At 40.5% G+C, this 13,907-nt stretch overlaps 1 protein-coding gene across 2 annotated transcripts in view; it reads left to right on the top strand.

Moving 5' to 3' along the window:
- PDZRN3 (PDZ domain containing ring finger 3) overlaps positions 1–13,907 on the top strand; it is a 200,351-nt gene that overhangs the window by 183,314 nt on the left and 3,130 nt on the right. For both annotated transcript variants that reach the window (XM_048856852.2, XM_048856853.2), the window contains 4 exons: positions 6,938–7,036; positions 10,089–10,151; positions 11,484–11,585; positions 13,388–13,504. In XM_048856852.2, coding sequence (XP_048712809.1) covers positions 6,938–7,036; positions 10,089–10,151; positions 11,484–11,585; positions 13,388–13,504 — 381 coding nt within the window. The remainder of the gene's footprint in view (positions 1–6,937; positions 7,037–10,088; positions 10,152–11,483; positions 11,586–13,387; positions 13,505–13,907) is intronic.

The raw sequence follows: 13,907 nt of genomic DNA, 5'->3' as shown, positions 1-13,907 counted from the left end.
TATAGTACTTGGTGGCAAAAGGTGATCAGCTCAGTAACACAAGCAGCTGAACATTAGAAACATCTCTGTGGCCTAATAGGATTTCTTAAAAACCACTAAAGATTCTTGTTCAAATCTTGGAGACTAAGATCAATGGAAGAGTCAAAGTACTATAACAAAGACTTGACTAGCTAGTTGCTTTTTTGTTTGCCTATTGATAGATGTGCTTTAACAGACCACAAAGGCACTTGTTTCATTGCCTGTAGTGGGAATGTCTAAAGCAAGAAAACCATCTAGTCACCCTTGTGGGCTTTTATGTCTATAAAATGTGCTCTGAATTTCAATCACATTTGAAATAAACTTGTCTAAACTTTTATGAGCTATAACTGTCTAGTTATTAACTTGTAACAAGTAAACAAGGTCAAACCAGTGAAACACACAGGTTGCAACATTCTTCTGTAAATGTCCATAGGGTATAGTTTATGCTGGAATCATTAAAAAAGACACCAAAATTGTGTACCCAAAATTGATTCATGATTCAAATTTAACTATTATGTGTTCAATTCAGTAAAAGTAAATAAACAAAATGATTTCTTTAACAGTTCTTACACGAGGATCTGACTGAAAAAATATGGAATTAATATTTCATTTTAAGTTAGCAAATACATTCAACTTTGCAAAGAGACCCAGACAGAATTAATTTCAGGTTCAAAGAGAAGCAATATATCACTGCAGGATTTCCCTGGGATGTCATGGATTAAATGTTTATTCAGCCAAGTCAGCCCAGCTGCCAGACAGGCACTATAGAAGTTTCCCTCAGTATGTTAATTCCTTTGGACTATAAAGGAGAAAATTCTGAACTGAGGGTATGTGCACTTGTTCTCTCAATGTTTACTATGTTATTTCCCTTTCCAACTTTTCTGTTTGTCCAAGCAGGATGTGTGTCTTATTCTCAAGTATAGGGATTGAGAAGAATTCTTCCAAGTTACATTTCAGTTTGAGACAAAGCATATCATGTGAGGGAAGGGGGAACACAACAGAAGCCCTTTGACTCTTCCAAGTTCTTCCAGTCGAGCCTATTATGCACAATTCATGCTAGGCAAGAACCACTCTGGCAGGATGTTCCACAGCATGAAGAGGCATGTGTCTCTGATACCCATCCTCTCACAAAGCTCTATCTTGGTGTACCCCCTCCCGCAATATCTTAACATTGGTGATAGATACTTTGATGACTGAAATCCACTCTTCAAAGCCTGAAATGGGTCTTTAGTTGCACGCAGCAATCTGACCCCCCGTAGAATCATAGAATATCAGGGTTGGAAGGGACCTCAGGAGGTCATCTAGTCCAACCCTCTGCTCAGACCAATCCCCTGTTTTTGCCCCTGATCCCTAAATGGCCTCCTCAATGATTGAACTCACAACCCTGCGTTTAGCAGGCCAATGCTCAAACCATTGAGGTATCCCTCCATTAGTGTCCATTTTTGTTGCCCTTCGCTGGACTCTCTCCAATTTCTCCACATCCTTCTTGTAGTGTGGGGCCCAAAACTGGACACAGTATTCCAGATGAGGCCTCACCAATGTCAAATAGAGGGGAATGATCACGTCCCTCGATCTGCTGGCAATGCCCCTACTTATACACCCCAAAATGCCATTGGCCTTCTTGGCAACAAGGGCACACTGTTGACTCATATCCAGCTTCTCATCCACTGTAACACCTAGGTCCTTCTCTGCAGAACTGCTGCCTAGCCATTCGGTCCCTAGTCTGTAGTGGTGCATTGGATTCTTCCGTCCTAAGTGCAGGACTCTGCACTTGTCCTTGTTGAACCTCATCAGATTTCTTTTGGCCCAATCCTCCAATTTGTCTAGGTCCCTCTGTATCCTAACCCTACCCTCCAGCGTATCTACCACTCCTCCCAGTTTAGTATCATCCACAAACTTGCTGAGGGTGCAATCCACACCATCCTCCAGATCATTAATGAAGATATTGAACAAAACCGGCCCCAGGACCGACCTTTGGGGCACTCCACTAGATACCAGCTGCCAACGAGATATGGAGCCATTGATCACTACCCGTCAATCTAGCCCGACAATCTAGCCAACTTTCTACCCACCTTGTAGTGCATCCATCCAGCCCATACTTCTTTAACTTGCTGACAAGACTACTGTGGGAGACGGTGTCAAAAGCTTTACTAAAGTCGAGGAATAACACGTCCACTGCTTTCCCTTCATCCACAGAACCAGTTATCTCGTCATAGAAGGCAATTAGATTAGTCAGGCATGACTTTCCCTTGGTGAATCCATGCTGACTGTTCCTGATCACTTTCCTCTCGTCTAAGTGCTTCAGAATTGATTCCTTGAGGACATGCTCCATGATTTTTCTGGGGACTGAGGTGAGGCTGACTGGCTTTTAGTTCCCAGGATCCTCCTTCTTCCCTTTTTTAGAGATTGGCACTACATTAGTCTTTTTCCAGTCTTCCAGGACTTCCCCCGATCGCCATGAGTTTTCAAAGATAATGGCCCATGGCTCTGCAATCACATCCGCCAATTTCTTTAGCACAGAGGGCTGGCCACCTCCTCCCCATGCTGTGCTGCCCAGTGCAGTAGTCTGGGAGCTGACCTTGTTCGTGAAGACAGAGGCAAAAAAAGCATTGAGTACATTAGCTTTTTCCACATCCTCTGTCACTAGGTTGCCTCCTTCATTCAGTTACCCCTAAAAGGCCCTCTTGGCACCCAGGCGGAAAGAAGCAGCAGAATACTAAATGTACTTTACCCTTAGAAATACAATGCTTGAAACATCTTTTCCTTTGCCACTCCTAGAGCAAAGAAACAGGGAAAGAAGATCAGCTTCCTTGTTGAGGTACAAATGGGAAATCATCTTCAGCACAAAGCAGGGGAACCATTCTAAGCACCATGCTCTAATATAGGGACCAGTTTCTGTGCTGTTAGCTCAAGAGACAGCCAACAAAAGTTTTTTCCTCCCGCTGAATAAAGAAACAACTACAACATGGTGGTCAGTAAGCTCCTTACTATATGTAGGCATACTGACATCACAAAGGCTTTGACATCTCCCCATCTCCACGTTTTATCCACTGTGGAGACTGGCAGAAAAGGAGAAGGTCTGTTGGTTTGGTATCTGAAGGCTCAGCATACAAAAAGCTTCATTTTAAAAAACGTATTTATTTCAAGCTTTGGCTAGACATCCAAATTGAATCTCTGAACCTTTCAGTCATCACTAGCCATTTGTTTCAAATGTTTAATGCTCATTTTTGCCTTTTTAAGCAAAGGTCTGGGTTTTTTATAAATGTGCAAACTGGCCATAATTTCAGATCATCTGTAAAACAATTCAATAATCTGTTGCGAATGAATGTCCTTTTGGGTATAGAGGTTAATTTACGGTTACCACTAATTCTGAATCTATTATTACAAGTGTGTGGAGGCATAATAATATCATAGTACATGATCATTCTTGTTGCCTTGCTATAAATGTCATACAGGCAACACACTTTTTGAGCTCCCCTTGGCTCTAAGCCAGCCATTCTTTTAAGCAGTTTTCATATTGAGTATGGAGAGTATTCTAACATTTCCGTCAAACATATGTACAAACTCCACTTTTACTTGATGTATGCAAGCAAAGGATCCAGGTCATTTTGCTTATGTCTATAAAGGTTATATTACAGCAATACATATAGAATGTAATTCTGATTTGTATCGTCTGAACACTGCTCCTGACATTACAGCATCTAGTGGAAACCGCCATTGTCCAGTTTCTAATGTCTGTGGATCTGTTCCAGGTGTCGTACACATACATTGGGCTCCTCTTCCCAATGTAGGTGGCTGATGTGTTTCATAATGTAGTTATGATCTTCTACAGGGGTCATCCCCACAACATCTGAGCAACTATCCAGCCCAAAATATTCCTCCATCCCAGTTCTATTATAAAACACCAAACTAAGCTAAAAGAATGTCCACATGGCAGGGACTTTGGGAGCAGTCCAGCAATCACTACACATGAAACTAGTCATCTGCAACAGGATTAGAGCTTGCAGGATTGAGCCCTTTGCCTTGCCTGTCTTGCAGTACAGGAACTTCGAAGTGATAGGCAGGAGATGTAGAAGGTCAAAGGAGTCAAGTTTTAATTCACTGTTTCAAAAAAATTTACATGCCAGTATTAATTCCTAGACTTTTACATTCTCAGTACAAATGGACAAACTATCATTGGGCTTTGCAGATTGTGATTTTTTTTCATGTAACAGAACCTATGCTTTAAAAAAAATTGACTCTGAATATGGAAAATAGCCTTTGCTTTAAAGAATTTGGATTTGTATACTTGTACCTATAAAACCTTTCAAAGCTTTATGATTACATTAAAACTTTATTGAGGAAAAGGCACATGGAAAAGAGCTGTTCCTATTTTTAAGTACACAAAATTATCACATTTAGAGTAACATGAAATCCCAGTTCTTCTTCTTCCCAGGGCTAGAGGGATTACCCAAGGGTAAGTCTACCAATTAATTATCTGTAAAAAAAAAAAAATCAGGTATTAAACACCTGCTCTGAGTCTCTTTTTGCAGGATTTTTCTTTCAAAAGGCCACCTGTCTAAAGATTGGTTTCCTTATATATATTTTAAAATTCCCTGAGGTGATTTATCCCCTTCCAAATATGTCACATCAGACTCTCTCTCATGCTTATGTATTAAAATGCACAATTATGTAAAATGCATTGAAACAAATGAGTATCAATATTAAATATAAGCTATAAGCAAGAACGGACAAATACCTTGTCCACCTCCCAAAAAAAATAGTAAAGTATTAATCATCAAGTAGGATTCATCTAACGAGGCTGACATAGAATCATAGAATATCAGGGTTGGAAGGGACCCCAGAAGGTCATCTAGTCCAACCCCCTGCTCAAAGCAGGACCAATTCCCAGTTTCCCATGTTTCACACTTTGCTGTATTCTTTCATTGCAGATAGAAGACAAGATGATCCTGTACAGCAGCTAAATATGATCTCTTATTCTTTTCTTCAAGACACATTCTCAGATGCATAGAGTGCATAAAGCCCTCTTAAAGACATGACGCCCCTTTGTTAAGATACACAGAAAAATGCAGAAGAACTGTGCTAAACCTAATTTAGGGGCATAATGCCTGATTCTCCCCCATAAAATCCAGAATAAACCCACTGATATCAAAAGAGTTACTCTGGATTTACACCAGCATAACTGAGATTAGAATTAGCCCCACTTTATCTAATCATTCCTATTGAACAGTTTCAGTCTCCTCTCTAAAAATGGCAAAGTTTTAGAAATATGGAAAAATTCTGCAATTAGAGCGAGGTGTTCAACCTTTTTGTAACATAAGAGGGGAGGGGGGAAGCTGTAGTTCACCATGGATACTATTGATTGAAACCATTTAAATATCATCTGAAATGTCATTGACATTTACTGCTATGTTTTTTTTCTTTTTTTAAATTACACATGTTGACAAGTAAATAACAAGAGACTGCTGATCTTGGCAGCTGTCATCAAGACAAGCCAATAAATTATTCATATCAGCTTGTTTCATTGTCTTTCCCCTTATGAATGGCACCACAGGTTGAAATTGAGAGATGTTCAGAAATAATTAATTATGTTATCAAGACTTTTACATTAGAATGGACAAGAAGCCGCAAAAGTTGCTAAGATAGGTTTTCTTCACGTCTTGTCGTGAGAAAGTTCAGGGATGCATACATGCCCTCGTTCTGGTCCCATGCTTTTGCCCAGTTTTTCGGCTCTCTCTAATCTCATTTCCAACAGCAGGTCTCCATCACAGCATCTTTATTTTGCATCCAGCGTAAAGCAGGCTGCAAAGAACATATGGCCCCTTCCAAGGCTGCACTCCATTAATCAGCTGTCAGAGCCCTCTAAAAACAGTTTGCTACCCTTACCATTGCTTACCTATCTGTGGGGGGTGGAAAGGACATCATTCCTCATGTCACTTGTGGAAGCCTTCTCAGGAGTGATGCAGCAGAATCACAGATTCGCCCGACTAGGACATGATTCCAGGCAAGGTCCTACGTCTGAGAACTGTGAGTGCTTGAAATTTTCTGTGATTCTCAGCACACCACTCTTGAGATGGTGAGGCAGTGGGAGGAGGCAGCTATGCAGACTGTGCCAGCTGGAGATTCCTCTGGACTATGGAAAAAACTCAGCTGGGCAATATTAACTGGCTTTACCAACCTTTGTACTGATGGACCAGTGCAAAGGGCACATGAACATGGGGAAAATCTAACACAACATAGAATCTTCACAACAATGTTAGAATCTTAATATATTTTTAAATGAAAACTTACATTCCTCCAAGACTAACTGTGCACCAGAGAATGCTGGAATGGTACAGAGTGGCCTGTCTGCTTAATCTACATTCTGGCAAAGCTAAAAATATATTTCTACAGCCACTGTCACACCCATTGCTGAAAATACATTGATCTTACAACCACCGGCTTCTTTCTTTTCTTTTAGCAACTTATTAAGTCATTCGTCTCTGAAAGTTACAAAACTATGAAGATGAATGTAACGCAGCATGCTGTACTCTTCCAAATAAATCAGAAAATATTGTCAAATGTTGCACTATTCACAGGAAAATATATGCAACCTATGAAAAATATTGAAATAATACTTTCTAAAATATTTTAGCATTGGAAGTCTTGACACCATGAGAAATATAGGTAATTTTTCTTCTTTGAGATCAATAAAAGGTCCGTTTTCAAAATGACTTTATATTGATTGAAGGGTCAAAAATGGCCTAGGTATTGATTGTCTGCACATAATCCACTTTTCACTCAGTAAGTTAACATGGTCTTCACAGTAAAATTAAAAGAGATCCAGTATATCATTGAAGCAAAATATTTCCATTGCATTTGAAAAATTGCTTTCATCACTCACTGATGTCTTATTCAGAACATCCTTTTCTTTGCCTAGGAAGTAGACTTGCATAGAGTGAACAGCCAGGACAAGCTCGGCCTTACTGTGTGTTATCGAACTGATGATGAGGATGACATTGGTATTTATGTTAGTGAGGTAAGATTGAGCTGCTTTACATATGGTACAATTTGTCTTTGTAAAACAAAGGCTAAGAAAAATATTATCCCTGCTCCTATTCTGTCATATCTGGTGATGTTCCAAAAACATTTGGGAGTGGAATAATTGGAAGATAATTGCTTATTTTCCTTTCCACCAAGTAATGGGTAAAATTCTGTGTCCATTGAAGTCAATGGCAAAATTCCCATTAACTTTAGTGGGGGCAAGATTTCACCCAATATTTCAGTTTAGCGCATGTCCAAAGACAAGATTGTACCTTAAAATAGAAAACAATTTCCCTGCAGCGTTTCTCATCTATGTTTCTTCTTTTGTGCTCTCTTCTCTAACAATAGCAAATATTTGTATTTCTACGAGTTAAGGCCCACACATTTGTTCTAGATCCACCACCCACAGAACTTCCACTCATCTTGCTGAGCTCTAAAACCAGGTATGCCATCATTAGACAATCTGGCACCAATTCCCTTTCACCGAACACCCCGTTGTGCTGATGAGGCTCCCACCTAATCTGATCCCTCCCTTCGGCCCCCACCCAGCTCAACTACCCCCACCCATCCATGCGGTCAGAGGGCTACGGGAGCTTATGGCCTCCATATGAGCTGCACCAACCCAAACCTTTTTTATATGCTATATTCCAGGTTAATAACCTGGAGTGCTGTACGTGTGTGGACAGATTATATAATTCTACTATAAAAGGTGCCACCAATGACTGGCCTGTTGTTCTCTCCAATGGAACAACACTGTTCAGAGAAGCACTAACCATTGCAAAATCCCACACACAGTCATATGGGATGGCTGAAAAATTGGGAGGAGTCATCAGTATATACATAAAAAGCCTGGTTCAGGTGTCACTAATGTTGTAACTCCCACAAAAATCTGTTCTCAGCTTCCCAAGTGAAGTTCATGTTTTTTTACTTTTTTGTCGAAAAATTACTTTTTTTCTCAAAAGGGACATTTTCACAGAAACTGTTTGATTTTGATGAAATTTTTCATATTTTAATTGAAAACCCAAAATCTTTTGAAGAAAAAGTGTTGAGCAAAGTAAAACCAGTTTTATTTTCTTATAAATTGTTCTCAGTAACAAAACATGTCCAAGCAAATTCTAGTTGTGCCCCTAATTTGAGAACCCCAGCCTAATCCTGTAACATAATCCGGAGACTATGTCAAAGGGCAAAGCGCCTTTTTACCACCTTGAGAGTTAGGGTTTGTCTACACTTACATTTTATAGCCCTCTAACTTGCTGGCTCCGGGGGTGAAAAATCACCCCCACTCCCCCGAGTGCAGTAAGTTTGAGTGCTTTAAAGCGCTAGTGTGGACAGGGTCGGAGCGTTGGAGCCACGCTTCCAGCACTAGGAGCTATTCCCCTCGTGGAGGTGGATGACCAGGAGCGCTGGGAGAGCTCTCTCCCAGCGCTCGCGCATGACCACACTCACCACTTCAAAGCACTGCCATGGGAGCGCTTCGAAGTTTCTAGTGTAGACGCAGCCTTACTCCGGAACTATCGCATAAGAACATAAGAACGGCCACACTGGGTCAGACAATGGTCCATGTAGCCCAGTATCCTGTCCCCCAACAGAGGCCAATGACAGGTGCTTCAGAGGGAATGAACAGAACAGGGTAGTTATATCCCCTGTCATCCACTCCCAGCTTCTGGCACTCAAAAAGCTGGGGGCACCCGAAATGTGGGGTTGCATCCCTGACCATCTTGGACCTAGCCTCCATGAATTTATATAGTTCTTTTTTGAACCCCATTAGAGTTTTGGCTTTCACAACATCCCCTGGCAATGAGTTCCACAGGTTGACTGTGCATTGTGTGAAGTGCTTCCTTTGTTTGTTTTAAACCTGCTGCCTATTAATTTTCATTAGGTGACCCCCAGCTCTTGTGTTATTTGAAGGAGTAAATATCACTTCATCAGTTTCTCCACACCAGTCATGATTTTGTAGACCTCTATCATATTCCCCCTCAGTTGCCTCTTTTCCAAGCTGAAAAGTCCCAGTCTTTCTAATGAAAAACCTGTTTCTCTGAGTGACTGTGCCAACAAACATGAAATGCCACATCCTCTCTACCATGAAATAAAAATGTATATTTTTAGCAGTGTCAGATCATTAGCCCCTTAAAAAAATGTTGTCCCTGGATACCACAATCATTTTATTGACACCTAACCCTCATGTTTACTCATGGAAATAGATCCATACAGTGTATTTAACTTCAGATTAAATTTACCAAGAATTCTTAATGTTCTTAATGCAGCTGAAGTCTATTTTTAATTGCTCTGAAAACCAAGATAAATAGAATAAAATTGCAAGCATTTTTATTAGGGTACAGATGAATATTTCATGCCTGCTTGACATTCTGTGCTTCCTTTTATGCAACAAACAGTAATTTATACATAGACTTATCTAACCTTTTATCACTCGTGGATCCATTTCAAATTAAATAGTTATTTAGGGAAAAACAAATTTAAAAGTAACATATCCCTCCATTACAATGTACCAATTAGGACCTACTCCTTCCATTATTCCATGTAAAAGAATTGCAGGCATAGATCAGAGAACTGCATTTGAAAATTAAAATGTTAATTATGAAAGCGCAAATGAGCAAACTTTTCTAATATGTAATACAAGCCTGTCTTCTTTGGAGGCTCATGTCAGGAAGTAAACTTTTTACATTTAACCCAGTCATTTTAAATTTGTCATTCCCCCCTTCTCATGAAAGCAAGGGAGAACTCGAATAATTATTTATGAAATAAAAACCATGGACCCAGCCCTGGATACTGATATCTCAATTTAACCCATGTTACTTGCATTGCAAATATCATGTTTAAAATGGGAGGTGAAAGATTGAGCTTTTAAACCTCCATAGCATATTCAAGCAGTGCTTAATTTGTGCCATGGCTGAGCCCCGGCACCTCTAGGCTTAGCAGTTCATAGTCCCGGTGCCTCTGGGCTCGCTGCAGCGGTAAAAAAATTGCTTGAGCCCCAGCACCTCTTTCTTTACAAATTAAGCACTGTTTACAAGTCTTTTGTTTTGCAGATTGATCCCAACAGCATTGCTGCAAAAGATGGTCGCCTGCGGGAGGGAGATCGCATTATTCAAGTATGTGTGCAAATAATTCAGAGATTACTTGTATTCCGCGATATACAGTAGCCATTTGAACTTACACATCAAATTGCTTCACACACTTTATTTTAGGATTGCTGCAGTGAATCTTATTCCATTGTAGCCTTAATAATTCTGCCCTCCCTTGTAATTTTTGTCAAAGATTTTCCTTTGAGCTACCATTTTTCAGGTTTAGGGCTTGTCTAGACAGTGCGTCAAGATGGAGTTTAACTGGGCATGTAGACCCTTGGTCCTGTGCGCTGAAAGTTCCCTTTAGTGCATGATAGCAGGGTCCACACAGCCAATTAGGGTGTGGCAGGTTAGTGCGCGATTGATTTACAACCCAGCTTGCTGCACACTCTCTCCCCATCTAGACACCCTCAGTGTAAACCTTTAAGGGCCAAGTTTTGGTAGCCTTGGTCAAGTTGCAGATATAGTGTACTAGCCCAAAATGTTTTATATTGAAAGCCTGAGTAAAACTGGAGGAGCCATTTTGAAGTTGTGTGGCAATGAAAAGTTAGCCAGTATTCTCCACCTAATTAACTGCCTCTTTTCCGATATTAATGGCTTGTTTTCATTCTCTTTAGCCTGCCCTCAGACCTGGTCTACACTAGAATATTTCACCAGCAAAACCCGTTTTTTTTCCCGGCACAGCCTGCCATGCATCCATGCTTAGTTTTGTCTCCTATCAAGGAAACTGTCCACTTTTTCCAATAGTTATTCTCTCCTTTGGAGCAGCATAAGCATCATTCCAGCATAGTTCTACTGACACTGTGGCAATGTGGACACACAGAGACCTGTACCAGTGTAAGCAGTCCTCCCACAACACAGCATCTATTTCAGGAGTGATTTATCTGATAGTACTTTAGAACTTCATTGCTAAGGATCATACTAACTAGAAGTCCCACCTCCTTTTTAATTGCCGGCATGGTCTTCATTGGGAAATTCTTTCGCCTTGACCATATCCACAGTTATTAAACTATTCTGGTTCCCTGTTGTTGTGATTCTACTCATATCTCTCCCCTCCTCTCTGGCTCCAGCTCTGTGACAAGACTCCTGCCATATAGCTACACACACACAAAATATGAAAAACATGGGATAGATACCAGTCTCAGCTGTTCTTCATCAAAATATCTGCCACAACATTGACATACATGCTCTACTGTTGTAGATGTGTACAGAGACAATATGCAGCATGTCTCATATGAGAATCCATCTAGCCGTATAGTTCAGTGGAGCCCACCAAAATGGAAGTTGAGCATCCAAATGGCAACATTATTTCACTTTTTTTCCCTCAGATTTGGTTTTTTTACTATATATATTTTTTAGATTAATGGCATAGAGGTACAGAACCGAGAAGAAGCTGTGGCACTTCTAACCAGTGAAGAGAGCAAGAATGTCTCCTTACTTGTAGCAAGACCAGAAATCCAGGTACAGAGAGACTACTATATACTTACTGTACATTTAAAACAGAGAATCTGTGCTCCAGAAAAAAGTAACTGGATTTTGAGGTGATTTCGTTTTCTATTTTTAAAAAAGTAATATACGGTTAGATTGGAAACACATACAACACATGAAATAAGTTCATGGGAGTTCACTATGACATTTGTCACACTTTATATTAAGGTTCAGTGTATAAAGGGTTAATAAATAATTAACCATGTTCCAGATATGAGGAGTACCTGTTACAGATGGTTATAGATACATCAGTAGAAGGTGTTGTGGATAGTTACATGCCATGGTTACAAATAACATGCTGATCTCTATAATACTCTATAGCAATTGATTAACCAGTACTTATTAATCATTTATTAGCCCTTTGTGTCCTATCTATAAATGGAGCCTTTATGTAAAGTGTGATTAACATTTTGGTCAGGTCTAACCTAGATGGCTTTCTCCTCTCATCTGCAAGACCTAGGTTTGAAACGGAATCCTACCCTGCTTCCTCCAGGGCTGGGATTTGAGTGTCCCACACATTCAGCAGCATTTACTATAGTTATTAGTAGTATGATAGTCGTCCTGTGAATGCATCCCCCTTGCTCAAAACTGTTGTGATCGTGCATGCAGGCAGTGGGGCATGGGTGAGGGTCGGTCTGGAGAATCCACAGCTACCTGGACACTCCTGCTCTTTCCTTGGAGATGTGGGGGAGGAGGGATAGTGTAGCCACTTTCACATCCCTAGAAAACTGAACATTTCAGTACTTCCAGGAATGGCATCTACCGAGCCTGACCACCCAGCCTGAGGAATAGGTTCGAGATTTGAGTATAGAAAATATATATATATATGGTGATTGTTTTGGTGCACGTAACTAGTATATATATATATATACACACACTATATACTGGTTATGTGCACCAAAACAACCACCCACCTCAGAAGTAAATAACTATATTTCTAGGAACAGCAGGGAATTTGGGGGTGGGGGAGGGGTAGTGAGGGGGAGGGACTTTTGAGGAAAGACAAGGAGATTTTTTTTTAGAATTGATTTGTATTCTAAACTGAGCAAACAGCACAAATCTATTAGTACAGGCCAGATCTTGCTACTGGGAATGCAGGCAGCCACATGCAAAGAAGGGATTGAATCCTAAAAGTTCTCCTTGTGGCAGGTCATTGTTTGCCCTTAGAGTAGCACATAAAGAAGAGAGGCATATTCATTTCCATGTAGGCACTGTAGTTGTAGCCATGTCAGTCCCATGACATTAGGGACAAGGTGGGTGAGGTAATATCTTTTATTGGACCAACTTCCGTTGGTGAAGAGAGACAAGGTTTCGAGCCACACAGAGCTCTGCTTCAGGTCTGGGAAAAGTACTCCCAGGGTCCCAGCAAAATGTGAGGTGGAACAGATTGTTTAGCATAAATAGTAAGGAACCATTCCAGGTAGAGTGGCCCATTAACATCTCTGCCCTCAGAAGACAAAAATGGGGGTTAATGGATTACAGATTGTTGTAATTAGCCTTCAATCCAGTGTCTCTGTTCAGTCCATGCTTTTTAGTGTCTCGCAGAGTAATCAATTTAAGCTCCCAGGCTTGTCTTTTGAAAGTGTGCAGGTTTCCTTTGAGGATGAGGACTGATAGGCCAGACATAGAGTGATATACAGCAAAGTTGCAGAAAGCAGCTCCCCTGATCTCCTGATAATTTTCCACCAAGAGGGAGCATATATTTATGTCAGTTTTCATCCTTATGACAACGCTTGGTGTGGGGTTTTTTTATTTATTTATTCCCTTTCATGTAGCTGGATGAAGGATGGATGGATGATGACAGAAATGATTTTCTGGATGACTTACACATGGACATGCTAGAGGAACAGCACCACCAGGCAATGCAGTTTACTGCCAGCATGCTTCAGCAGGTAATGCCACTCCATGGTGCAGCATTGTCAAAACGTCACACCGCACTCGATATTCTGATACTGAATTCAACTGAATGAACCAACCAGTATCTTTAATGACGACCTGAGCAGAAAGAGGCTCTGCAAAATCTAGATGTTCCAGGATGATATCTGCAAACTGTATAGCAGACTTCATCTCAATAAGCATACATTTTCAAATCTGCTACTTTTTTTTCCCATTTAAAACACAAGCACAGTTCAAGAGTATAATAGCCTTCTTCATAGGAATCCACCATTCTGGCTGTGGTCATTGAGGTGAATAGAATTAGGTACATGATAGCTAGCAAGATGGACGGGAAGCTAATTAATAAACATAAATCAGTTCTGGAAAGAACATTCCACGTGTTTGAAAAATTGAATCAGC

Source organism: Caretta caretta, chromosome 7 (assembly GCF_965140235.1).
Source record: "Caretta caretta isolate rCarCar2 chromosome 7, rCarCar1.hap1, whole genome shotgun sequence".
Lineage (NCBI taxonomy): Eukaryota > Metazoa > Chordata > Testudines > Cheloniidae > Caretta > Caretta caretta.
This window is presented reverse-complemented; position numbering and strand designations above follow the sequence as displayed.